At 40.8% G+C, this 13,258-nt stretch overlaps 1 protein-coding gene across 4 annotated transcripts in view; it reads right to left on the reverse strand.

The window, feature by feature from the left end:
- The window catches only part of ZHX1 (zinc fingers and homeoboxes 1), a 31,564-nt gene that overhangs the window by 5,077 nt on the left and 13,229 nt on the right, over positions 1–13,258 (reverse strand). For all 4 annotated transcript variants that reach the window (XM_062570590.1, XM_062570591.1, XM_062570594.1 and 1 more), the window contains exon 2: positions 5,762–9,130. In XM_062570590.1, the coding sequence (XP_062426574.1) occupies positions 6,295–8,913 (2,619 nt within the window). In that variant the 5' untranslated portion in view covers positions 8,914–9,130 and the 3' untranslated portion in view covers positions 5,762–6,294. The remainder of the gene's footprint in view (positions 1–5,761; positions 9,131–13,258) is intronic.

The following is a 13,258-nucleotide window of genomic DNA, read 5'->3' on the forward strand; positions in this document are numbered from 1 at the left end:
AGAAATCTTACTTCTATAATACTTTAGAAATGAAAAGTCACATTGAAGCCATGGTATTATAACCAAGGATCAATTCCGTTATCCGCCACTGTAGTGCCACCTGCTCCCACCGAAGAGGCCTCCGAGTTCCCCACAAGCGCTGAGCGGGAAGCGGGGGGGAGCCCCAGGGATAAGCACAACCAGCGCCCAGCAGGGCACAAGGACCAGCTCGGGGCGCAGCTCAGCGGGCCGCCTGCGGGCGCTCGGGACGAGCTGACCTGCCTTCATCGCTATCCCGGCTAGCTCTTCAGCACTACCAACGGAGCCCGTGATGTCTTGCTCAGGTGCAGACATCTACGTATCATTAGACGAATCCCACCTTAAAACATGGAAAGCGCTAGGATCCTTAATTACTGTACTTTACAATGTCGCGAAAGTCATTTTTGCAATAAGCATCCACTGGAAAAGTGCAGATTCTCTTCACTGCAGAAGGGAAAAAACCTCCCCAAAACTCAGGCCATTAATTTGAAAATATTGGCTGTAAATCTTCTGTGCTTCAAAAATCTCCCTTTTCTAAAAGTGAGAAAATGATACAGAAATTTGAGCTATTGGGTATTTATAAATAGTTATTAAGGAGATTTTCCACCTTCTTTTACAACTTATTTCATTTTCAAATCTTTTTCTTGCAGCATTTTAGTACATAATCAAAACTCAAGTAACTTGACCCAAGAAGTTTGTGTCATGCTACCTGCTAAACCTGCTTATCCTAGGATACTAAAAGCTTGGAGTGATGCCAGCACTGAGCCCTCTACTAGTCTTTTCCACTTCTAATTTACACAATCATCCCAGTCATTCTGAACAACTCTCAACAATTTTAATGATCTCTGATCACTGATACACTCCTTCCATTAGTATCTAAGGTAGGCAAAGTGATTTCCCAAGAAATAAGAAATTGAATTAAATAATAGAGCTATATTTTATTGCACTCTTATTTTTGTGCATTCAGGTTAGGGCATGGATATTTAATATTACAGAACCTTAATGTTTTATCTTTTCTCCTCAGGAGATATGAATACAGACAGATATGGGACTGAGGTGGAGGACACAAATTAATACTGTCATATTTACAGAAGCAAACACTGAGATCCAACCTGAATACACAGTACTCTGTAAGTGCAAGAAGGAAAATGCCCTCCACCTTAAACAATATCTCGGTTACTCAGCAGTCAGCAACTAGTTGTCAGAGATTCTGCTGTGCTCTCATTTCGGAAGAAAACGGAGGAGGTGAATGCCTGCGTCTCTGGCCTTCCTGGCCTACAGGACTGCATAAGGCTATGAATCACTTTGAATGAGCTCCAAAAAATCCTTTCTCTAATTTGTAGAGGAAAAGGAAGTGCTTTTGCCTGCCACAGAGTTCCTTGGTGAGTAGGAAGAAAATAGGCTTTTGCCCAAAGTCAGCAAATCATGCACTGAAAAAAATACTTAATGTGTCCACCCTGCACAGAGCTTCCTTCCCAATAATATAAGTTACAGCTAGGAAGTATACTGCACATAATGTTGTGAAAAAGCAGGTTTAAACATGGTCCCGGACAAAGTTCAAAAATTGAATGGCCTAATTTGCTGTAGTGTATTAGTGTATTAGAGATAATCCACTAAATGCTAATCATGAGGTACTAGGTATCTTTCCTCTCTTTGCTTTCAAAACAAAGCCGAGCTTTCTAGGTGCTACAGATGAGTAACTGCAATATTTAACTTACTTATTCTGTCAGAACAGCAAGGATAAAACTTGTTTTGCTTATTTTTAGGTAAGTGAATTCTGCAGGGCAAGGAAAAGTCACAGACTTCAAGCTTCCACATTTTCCTTCCTTTCCACTTTTTACAAGCCAGTGTCAGTTCATCAAACCTTCCAGGAGGGACAGGTCTGACTTTCTTTTTACAACTAACTCCATCTTTGGGGTCATTAGGAGGTTGATACTGGGAAGACAGCACTATTTAGATGGAATCGTGCTCTTTCATTACCCTCAGAGGCTAATGAAAAACATTAGCAAGCAGCACGACACAGTGATAGTGGATGCCTCACCTTGTTCTGACACCACTTTCTTTTCCCCCCTCCCTCTCTCCATCTGGCATAGGATTATATTTATTCCCACATTAGCTGAATTTCAGAGACAGCAGTAACTCGCCTAATCAGATCAGGTACCCTTGGCAGAAAGAGCGGATGGAAAAGGAAGCTCTACATTAGTTCTGGAGTAGCTCACGTTCACAGTAAATCTGAAAGCAGTGCTCTCAGCGAAGACCGAGAACCACCCAACAACCTAGAGGTAAGATCTGAGCAAGACCAGTTTCCTCATCTCACTCTCAATGACAATCATTAAAGCCTGGCTCATAACTAGCTCAATTTTAAGGAAACAAATACAGAAGCACACCATAGGCTTGTCTACATACAGATACTCCGAAAAACAGACAAAATCCCATACCCACACTCATTCCAGAGCAGATGTTCCTTCTTGCCCCATTCTTCCCCACTGTCAACTTAGCTCACTCCAGGTGGAACCCCAAAATTTTCCAAGTGCAGATAAGCTACAAGAGGGAGTCAGGCTGCAGAGGTGCACTGTGGATGTGAACAGGATGCTCAGATTCATCAATTTTAGACACCTGCTGACATGCTTAAGTTCAGAAAGTTGCCTCTGTGCAACCGGCAGAGAATGAGAATGTGCCGTATCCCCTCCATCCCCCAAGTGGTTTCTGCTTCTCTCAGTTGACCACACAGTGTGCCTTGGCCACTTAAATAAGGCATGCAGTAGCCTATGGTTAGATGAGAAGAATCTGGGCTAACCCACTGCTACCAGTAGCTCTGAGTTCCCATTAGCCACAATCCCAATATACAGATAAAACAGTCCATTCTGTCACACCACCAACATGCTGACAGCTCTTTCTCTGCTTTTTCTGTGAGTTCTGATGAAGGAGGACTCTGGAAAGGTGTCTGCCTCTGCCTAGCACACAGTGCAAATACATAAATATTGTAAAGATGCAATAAACTGGTAATTAATGGACTCCATTTTTGCAAACAGAAATAAGAGTCAGATTATGAGCAATAATAAATACATGTAACTGCTATCATTCAGGGTGAACCTATTCAGATTTTTCTTATCCTTGGCACTACTTAAAAGCTTACAACATGCATCTAGCTGTAAGGAAATGTGGCTACTCTGCATCCCTCAGGAACTGACCCACAGCACATGGTTTCACGTAAATTCTGTATTCTGCAAAAGGATGATGTCCTTCAACAGGCTGTAAATACTATTATAGCCATTGGAATACATGGAACTATAATATTTACAGTAGCTGAAAATCTGACCCAGTATACTATCAACAATCATCTCTGATCATTTTAATGAAAGTAGACTTCCATCCAACTATATTTAGTCTGATAAACAATGTGTTTCCTCTTCCTGTGTTTTTCAGACCAGATGTGCTAAGGCCTACCATTGTAGTTGAGTGTTCCTTAACAGAACACTGCCAGAATGGAAAATTTCACAGTTTAATTACATAATTAACTCAGATCTTTATTTTTTTTTGAGAAGGTTAGATTCAGTGCTAAGCTAAATGCAGTCTCTGCTAACAAAAACGGGAAATTTATTTAGACAGGTTATTCATTTTGGGGGAGGGAATTAATTCTGGCTCACCCTTAAGAATTAAGGCAGCTCCAGATTTTGCTTGCTAGAGGCATATTTCCAAGAAGTTTAGGGATTTGCTTTAATATTTTTAAAAATTTTAAAATAGCATGTCTTTCCCTCCTTATTTTGTCCTTTCCCACTCAGCAAACACTGAATTTTGACCCTATATTCCCATATGGAGCTTGAAGTTAACGTGACTTTTTCTTTGCTAGCATCTGCAGCAGCCTCATCCATACAATTACTTGCCAAATGAGAATACTTCCTAACCACTTCTAGCAGTCAGTGCTGAGAAGGCCAGATTCTCTCCCTTAAACCACTGACATCCGGACTCATGGGACTCCCACGAAACACAGTGACAAAACATTTGTGCTTCTCCCCCTCACCCCAAAGTTAAACTGAGGGATGACAGGCTTGTCCTCACAGTGATAAGCCCCAAGAGACACTGCTGGCTGCTTTGTGCCCTGGTTCCCCCGACTCAAAGCCAGGAAATAGTTTCACAATCTGTGAAACTATAAGACTATTTTATAGTCTTAGGACGAAGTGGTTTTTTTTTTTTTTTTTTGTTTTTTTTTTTGTTTGTTTTTTTTTGATACTTATCTGTGTGTTTCTGTTTGATACACACTAAGAGTCACTGTCTTAGTCTTTCCAGCAAACTTAAACAGGCAGAAGACCTCACCCTAGTAACTGGCTTTCATGCAGACCATCCTCCTGCAACTCAGGCAGCCCGATAGATATGCGAGCAGAAAGGCAGCTACATGTGTCCCGAGGGGGAGCAGTGGTCAAGAAGGTTAACAGTATTTTTTGTCAGACATTTTTCCCCTTGTTTTGACCTGGGTTTCACCCATAAGCAGCACAAAAAAGATGATCTAATGCAGACTCCTGTGCTTCAGAATATCATAAAAAAAGGGGTGAAAGAAGTGTCTTGATCTTTTGACAGTTGCTTATTACAGCAAGGAAGAAAGAATAGTTCTAGATTAGGTTCTTGGAAATATGGAAACATTAGGACCCATTTTCTCTAAACTAATCTGCCTCTCATTGATCAACAGAAGCAGATGCCTACAAAGAAGATGCTGACAGATGTGCAAGAGGAGACTGCTAGAATACTAGTGCCAATACAAAAGCAGACAATGCTGGCAACAGCAGCATCAATTCAACTCCTTCCTTTGACACCTAAATCTAAAGTAACCTATCCCTAAAAAAGGCAGGCAGATAGTAGCAAGAACACACTACTCTTCCTTGGACTGCTCATCAGCATAAACTTACTTTTGTCAAAATGGCCCACTGTTTTTAAGCTGGCTATCAAACACTACTACTATTTTACAGTCTTAGGACCAAGCTGTTTTTAAGATACTTATTTACGATGCAGAAGATGTTCTCTATCAGATTAAGCTACTTTTGTAATTCAAATTCAAACAGATCAAACTTAATCTCTAAAAATAAGTGTGTACACTCAACAGTCCTAAAAGTAATCATCATAGTGGTGAGCTGAATCCATTAGGAGGAATTTAGGTTAAACTTGCACACAAATTATTCAATTGGGCTACTACTGAATAAGAACACTTAAACATTAGTGTTTATCATTCCTAAGCATCCAAAAACATGTAAGTTAACTCTGAGAAATAAAAATCAGAGCATTGCAAAACTTGCTTAAAAACTGTTCTTACTAGCACCTGAAGACGCTTTTCGTCTCTCTATCTGTGTATTCTTGCAAAACCCTAAACAACTCTGAACAGGTTTTAGGCAGTTCCTTCCCCCCCTTCCCCCATTTATCATAAAAATACAAAAATACAGTGTAAGATTTGAAGAACTTACAGTTTTTGGTTAGAAATATGCATATTTTTCCTACCATTTTCCAACAAAGGAATGACTGCACAAGCTAAAAACAAATCTCGCTATCCACTGCATCAAGTCTGTCAGGCATTTAAATTAAACTGATGTAGGATACACTGATTAAGTTTAACGAAAAGCATCTTCTAGTTTTAAATTCATTCAATTCGCTCATAATTACCAACAAGAAAAATTTCAGCACAAATTCTGTAAACCCCAAACACTTTGAAAATACACAAAAGGTACCATCTCATTTTCTTAAACCAAGTAATTCTCACCCCTAGGTTCATTGATTCCTTTGTCACACTTTTCCCCTTCTCTTTTGCTTTGAATTCTTTCCTTAAGAAATAAACCCAGGCCTTGAAACCTTTCAGGTGAAGTGATGTTTGCAAAAAGACATCTTAGGTTTTTGTATTTTCCTCCTTCGTGAACAGGCAGTGTTCTCCTATAACAATGGAAAATGTGTCTGTGTTTTTTTTTTTGAATTAAACAACATAAGGCAATTAAATATTGAGAAGCAGTCACATGAATGATGAACCTTCCCATCAGTAACGCAGAAGAGGAGGAGCTGAATTGGAGCTGACTTACAACCCCATGTCCTAGGCTAGGCCTGAGCATGTCCATCTCTGGTAGCAAGGAAGCCTGTATTGGTTCCCTGCCCATGTAGCATCTTACCCACATTCTCTTAGGTTGAAGGAAGATACTAAGCAAGTGCTTGCTAAAACAGAAGGCCATCATAAATTGTTTGGCTCTTCATCATAATATCAAACCCAATTCATGGGTATCTGACCCCCAAGTCCCAAATTGCACATCAATCTGATTTTGAGAGTTTGCGCTTAACATGTCGGGGAGGTTCCCAAGTATCACTATCATCTGTTTCTTCCTCATCTTCCTGATCTTCTAGCATTTCATCTTCCTCCTCATTCTCCTCAAAGAGTTCTATTCCAAGCTCTAATCTTCTTTGCCTTTCTGCAAACCACTCTCTGACCTGCTCATATCCCATGTGAGATTTGGCTACAAGTTCATCAAGGTCTTGCTCATTAAGGAATTTGTGCTTCATGTAGTAGTCCTTCAGGATTGCTGTTCCAGTTTTGAATTTTATGACAGACACACCTCTGTCCCAGCTATTTAACCTCTTGCTTCCCCGAGGCCTCCCCCGAGGCCTTCCTCTCCCCCTCCCTTTTGGTCTTCCTCTCCCTCTCTTCCTCACAAAGCCTTGTCCATTCAGACTGTTTGCATTGGCACTCTGGTAGTAATAATACCACTTCAGTCCACCATTTTTCCAGGCATAGCGAGTATCTCCAAACCAGCTCACAATTTCTGATCTTGGGAGCCCAGTTTCTTCTGCCAGCTTGTTGTATTCTTGTGGAGATGGCCACTGAGTACGGACAAAGGAACTTTTAAGCATGTGCAACTGCTCTGGTGATTTTTTGCCTATTTTGCTTGAAGAGGAACTCCCTGATTTTGGCCCTGCTCCATCTCCCACAGATGTTTCTCCAGCCTCCTCTTTTGAGCTGCTGGCATTGCTGTCATTCAGGTCAGCTCCCTCTTCCTTTAAGATATCTGATTTCTTTCTTTCTGTAAACCAGGCATCAATCTCTCTCCTAGTAAGTTTGGTTTGGGCTCTTAACCTATTCATTTCTTCATCTGTTAGGACAGGATTATTAAGAAAACTTGCTTGGAGGACTTGCAGCTGTTCAGCCGTTTTTTCTTTGAATTTCTGTGGGGTAAAATCAGGAAAAGCACTCCACGATGACTTGCTCTGTGGAGTGACTCCTGTTGGGGACTCATTCATTTCATCACTTGAATCAATAACAATGGTAGCACACGAATCACTGTTGAGATGAATCCCATGATTATTCTTTGAGTTTCTCTGATTGTAGCGTGTGTCACTGAACCACTTTTTGATCTCTCCTTTAGTCAAGCCTGTTATTTTCATAAGCCTAATAATTTCTGAATCTTGAGGAAACTGATTTTTTAGGTAGCTGACTTTTAATTCTGCCAGTTGCTCCTTTGTTTTTTTTGCTCGGATGCTGAAAGAGTCAGCATTCACTAGTGTGGCTTCATTTTTGATAGACTGAGGGGCTGGAATGGCAGCTACTTGCTTGGTTTCTGCAATAGGCTGAGCAGCATGAATTTGACTCTTGTGCAACTGTGTTTGGTTTGGGACTCCAGCTACAGTCAAAGCTATTGGGGCTGTTACTGGTAGTGTATTTGCACCTGCAACTTGAGTGAGAACAAGTCCTGGCTGACCAACTATTTGGCATGTCTGCAAAATGGAGGGCAAACCATTGCTAGCAGCAGAAATGTGTGCTGGAATAACAGTAATTGTCTGTGGCACAGTATGCACTGTGCCATTAAATTGTTTCCTCCTTGCTTCCTCCACTTCCTCTGGTGTCCAGCTCACACCATGTTTCAGACGTTGGGCAGAAAACCATATTTTAATCTGTTCCTCCGTGTACTTAGCTTGAGTGGAAAGAACAGTGATTTCTGACATGGTTGGGTAAGGGAATTTGTTGTAGGTGTTAAGCAAGAGCGGATTGTTATCCAAAGCAGTATTATAGGTTGGAATGCTATTTACAGGTATTAAGACTTTTGGAATCAGGTTTGGATTCTGTGGAGCTGTAACAGCTGTTATAACCTGTGCCACTCCAGGCTGAATCACTGGTGCTGGAGTCACTACTGCACTAGCTACATCTGCTGCACTGCAAACAACTGAATGGCTTGCTTTTGACTCAGAAACTGTCGATGGTGGGTTTTCTACTACTTCATCAGAGTTTGGCTCATTTTCAGTTCCCTTTTCTTCACCAGGAATGTCATCAACTACATTGTGGAAAACAGCAATGCGCTTAGTCTCCGTTTTGTTTTTCATCATTTTCATAATAGGAGTTTTGCTAATTGAGATCCCTGATGAGGGAATCTCAGAAGGGTCAGCCTGTTCAGCATTTTCTTCTCTAACAAAACTCCCATCAAAAGTGAGATCATTTACTGTTTGCTCAAAGATTGTCTGATTATTACGTTTCACCATGGTCAATTTAAAATTCTCCTCTCCAGGGTGGTACTTCAAATTATGCTCTGAGAGAGCATCGTATCTTTTGGTAAGAAAATTGCATTCTACACAAACGTAGGATGAATTTAATACTACATTGGGATGTTCTGAATCCACATGAAAAGTAAACATATTGAGATCTGGAGTTTGAAAGGTACAGTATTTACATTCATAACCACCTTCTACTTTTAAATTTTTCTGATTGTCTGAATCCACATACTCATGGACATCCTCATCACTTGTTACACTTTCTGCTGTGGGGTTCTCTGCCGGCATGAGTACAGGTGGTCCTCCCTCCAAATCTGACACCATTTCTAGATCCGGATCCTGCTCATTGGCTAGGACCATGCAAGGTGTGGTTGATTTTCGTTTACTTGCCATGCCTGTTGTATGAAAATGATACTGACTAATCAGATACAGACTTAGCTCCGAGCTCTTCTTGATTTATAGTAATGGCTTTTGGTACTTCAAGTCAGTTCTTGCAACGTCTCAACATTTATCCCATTAGCAGCTTTTCTTTTGTAGTGCAATCAGATTAAAAATAGATAGTTGAGGATGAAATGTTGAGACACACTGTTTTAAAGTCCACATCCACCACCTGCAGCAAAGAAGAGACAGCGTAATTAGTTCAATTTAAATAACTAATTTCTATTCTACTACATACTATGGCTACAAGTAATTCAGTCCTTAGGGGTTCAATCTGCCACTGCTTGTCTCCTTAAACTGGTACACCCATTCCAAGAAGAAATGCTCAAAGCTAAGGTAGGAAAGGTAAAATCCAATTCAGTTACTACAGTCTGAAATTTGTTTTTAATTCATGGCAATGCAGTGAAAAGCATAAAATTCAGGATGGTATAAACTGAATAACATTGTCTGTTTCCCTTTCTTCAGGAGCTTTTAGCCTGGCACAATGTTGAGATCAGCTGTCGTACACCATTTTTGCATTCGTGCCTTTGGATTGCTTTGTCCAAAGTATACATCTTCTCTCAACTGCTCTGTGGGCACTAGTCCCTCCCACCACAAACTACCCCCCTCCCCAATCCAACCTCTCTGCTACCAACTCGGTCATGTTTTTTATGCCAGAGGTTGTGAAAAGGCAGGTTAAGAGTGCATTCTACTGCATTAAGTGGGTACATGCAAGTGCAGGGGGGCTTCTCTTCCCAGTCTGAAAACAGGTGAACCAATGCCAGTTTAAGCACTTTGACAGACGGAAGATGACTACCCTTTCTTCCTTGCTCCCCAAACATCACTTGGCAATTGAAGACCAACCCCAGACCAATAAAAGTTGATTGCTGACACATGGTAATTAACTAAAATCTGTTTTCATGGCTCTGTGCATTAATGGTGACACGATTGTGTGAGTGAATTGTACCAGAAAAATGCATTAAGACTGAAATAGTAAGCAGGAGCCAAACCAAATCCTGTATTTTCTGTTAGAAGATCCCTTGTCAACTTCTAAGAAAAAGAGGAACCAAATAAAATTGAGGCATAAATAAACTCGGAGAATAAATGTATTCTTAAATAGCATAGACAGGAGTGCATTTTATCCCACCGGGGCCACAATCAGTGCCTTGGAAGTGACGCAGAAACTACCACTGATGGTTATAAATTCTTTAATAGTATTTTTGATACAAAATCACACACTGATTTCTCACACCAGAAATCCCTAAACTACGTCATTTTTTAGGCAGTGGAACATCATCTGCTCCCCAAAGTGGCTGCATGCTCAAGTTCAAGAGGAATGCTTAGTAGCAACGACTGCAGGCTGTTTCAGATAGTTTATATAGGGAACAGCTTTTAACAGGTTAAGAACAGACATGTTCATAACATGTTCGTGACACTCTCAAAGGAAGAGAAGAGCAGTGTAGAAGGAGGAAAGGCAGATACAAGAAATGAGAAGAGAGAAAAAAAATACTGTTTTCCACACTATGGTAACATGATTTGTTAGTTTTGATTATGTGGATGGCAGAGGCTGTGGAGAGGAGGGAAATGAATAATTCTTAGCTTCATATTTTGTTTAGGGGGGGGGAAAAAAGTGTTCATCCACAGCTGCCACAGAGCGCTATTCTATAAACTCTGGTTTTGAAAGTGTGTGCCACACCTCACTTTTTTCATAATTATTCTCCCCCAATATTTTTAGATAGTGACCTTCCAAATTTATCTGCACTAATTCTGTGCCTACATCCAAATGCACAGCCTGACACGATCGGCTCTTTATGCCAAGGATACGGTTATACAGCACGAGGACGCTGACAACGCTCAATAACTCTCAGGTAATCATCATCCCGGAATGACAACTATTTAACGGCACTGGACTTTAAAAGATTCCTTCTCCCACAAGTTAGTGCTGGCAGTCTGTAAAACTCTGCACAAGTGTAGAAGTTACTTATTTCAATGTATATAAAAGTACATCTCGCAAGCCCCCTCATTCCTCTTGGCAGCGAGAGAACTGTAAAGCAAAACTGAACGGATCCGTTTGTCTCGCCGTCCTGCGGGGTGAGAGGTAGAGCGTTACTAACCACACTGCTTCTCCAGGGCACAGGTGACTCTTCATAAAAGAAGGACACTTGCCAAGAGTAAGCACTGAGTAATTCTCCTGGGGAAGAGCTGGGTGGTATTACCTAATTCTTCCGCAATCTTGAGTAAAATTTCAGTAATGCCGATCTTCAAAAGCTGCTTGAAGGCTATTACTACCAACTTAAGTTGTAGCTTGAAAAGCAACTGAGGCACTTTGCAATGCCTCATGCACGCTGCAGAATCTAGCCCTGGGCAGCCTGAGGGAGAGCAGGAGCTTGCTGAGGATCAAAGCTGAGCTGGCACAGCCTGCAAGCGAAAGCATCGTTTGACCTAGCACACAGCACTGAAGCAACCTCAAGATAATTAAAAAAAAAAGAAAAGAAAAAGAAAAACCCAGAAAAAACTTAAGTTAAATCTCTGTAGCACATCTCTGTTTTGATTTGCTGGGGTTAAGTCTGGCTCAGTGTACAAAGGCAGATTATCCTACCCCTCTACTGTTTGCCAACTGAGCAACACGTTTCACATGTTTCTTTGATGCAAGCAGGTTTCAGGAAAAGAAAGTTTCATTCACACTCTTCTGATTACACTAGGAATTTTTTTAAAGAGGATGTTGTAATTTCAAAAAAACCTATGTTATGTCAACATAGAGCTATGAAGAGCTACAACAGCATTCACAAAAATCGTAACAAAGCAAGATGTCTGCAATCCCTCCCAGCCGCCTGTCCTCCATACACGTTAAAAACTGTTCCCTTCTCCTTGCTGCTAGTGGGACTCTGCAGCACCCTGCTGGCACATCCCCTCAGTCTCCCAGGGGATTACGAAAACCTCAAAGTTGAGTGGTTTATCAAACCAATTATGAGTCACCCTTTTATGCCAGTGCATTTAAGACACCTCTCCCACACTGCTTACAGGAAGGCCATGCAGGACCTTCGTCAGGATCTTCACTTCGGTAAGGTTTGCAATATCCCAATTAACCCGTTTCGCTAGGCCAATTACATTACTCTGGCAAAAAAAAAAAAAAAAAAATCCCACAAAACAAAAAAATCCCACAAAACAAAACTAAAAACCCAAACAGGTTGGCTTGACAAAATTTGGTTTTGACAAATCCACAATTATTTTTAGAATCTTTTTGTTGTCTAGATGCTTACAGACTGTTTTTTTACTAAATTCTTCTTGTGCTTTTCTGGGAGCAAAGATTTGGTTGACTGATCTATAAATCCCTAAGTGCTCTCCTCTCCTGCTCATGCCTCTCTCCCTCATTTAAGAGCAAGTATCATGTTTGCCACCATCCCCAACCTCCATAAATTCTTAAAGATCATCACTAACGGTTCAGAGATTGCTTTGGCCTGTCCCTTAAATACTTCAGGGTCAACTAATCATGACTAAATATCGTTAAAGCTTTTCTTTTCCTGTTCTGCCCTATGTTTTTATCCTCTGGTGTTAATATTGAAATCATATTGTGCAATTTGGTTTATCACTGCATGCTTCAAGTGTCTGTAATATTTCAAAAGCGATACTTTTGAGTGAAAGAAGTTTGGAGGAAAACTTCAAATTAGTTCCACTTCAAGACTTGCTCATTATTGTACCCCCTTTGAGGATTTTACCTCAGTTTTTCATACGGGCTACTTTCCCAGCAAAATAAACTCACAAAACAGACAATATCTCAGCAATATAAAAATCTAAGTGCAAGCATACATTTTTGAAGGTTCAGGACCTTAAATGGCCTCTCTGAAGATACAATTGCTCAGGAAGCTGCTCTTCACAAATAGAACATAAACCGTGAACAATCCCAATTCATTAACTGCTATTTTAACAGAGATCATTCTCCTGAGTGAAATTGCACACTCAAAGTTCTCTCTATATCAGATATGGATAAATATTTTCTAAATACAGACAGAAACCTGCTGCCTCAGAGCTTAGAGAAGGAAAAAGATAAAGGGCTGACGCAGGAAATGCATGTAAAAATGGTGTTTCTCACAGGAATTTTTACCTACCTCTTCTCCCCTCCCCAGGAAGAAATGGCTAATGCAGCAAAGGATAAGCGAGCTTACAGAAAGCATTTGCTGTGTGTTCAGGTTGTCTGCTTTATGCAAAAATCATTTCCCCCAGCTTGCTGTATGACACTGTAATCCAGCAGGCAGGCAAGGAGGGGGCAGGATCAAAACCAAATAATGTGATTGCAAGAATACACGAGCAGGGTGACTCAGGA

Source organism: Rhea pennata, chromosome 2, assembly GCF_028389875.1.
Source record: "Rhea pennata isolate bPtePen1 chromosome 2, bPtePen1.pri, whole genome shotgun sequence".
Lineage (NCBI taxonomy): Eukaryota > Metazoa > Chordata > Aves > Rheiformes > Rheidae > Rhea > Rhea pennata.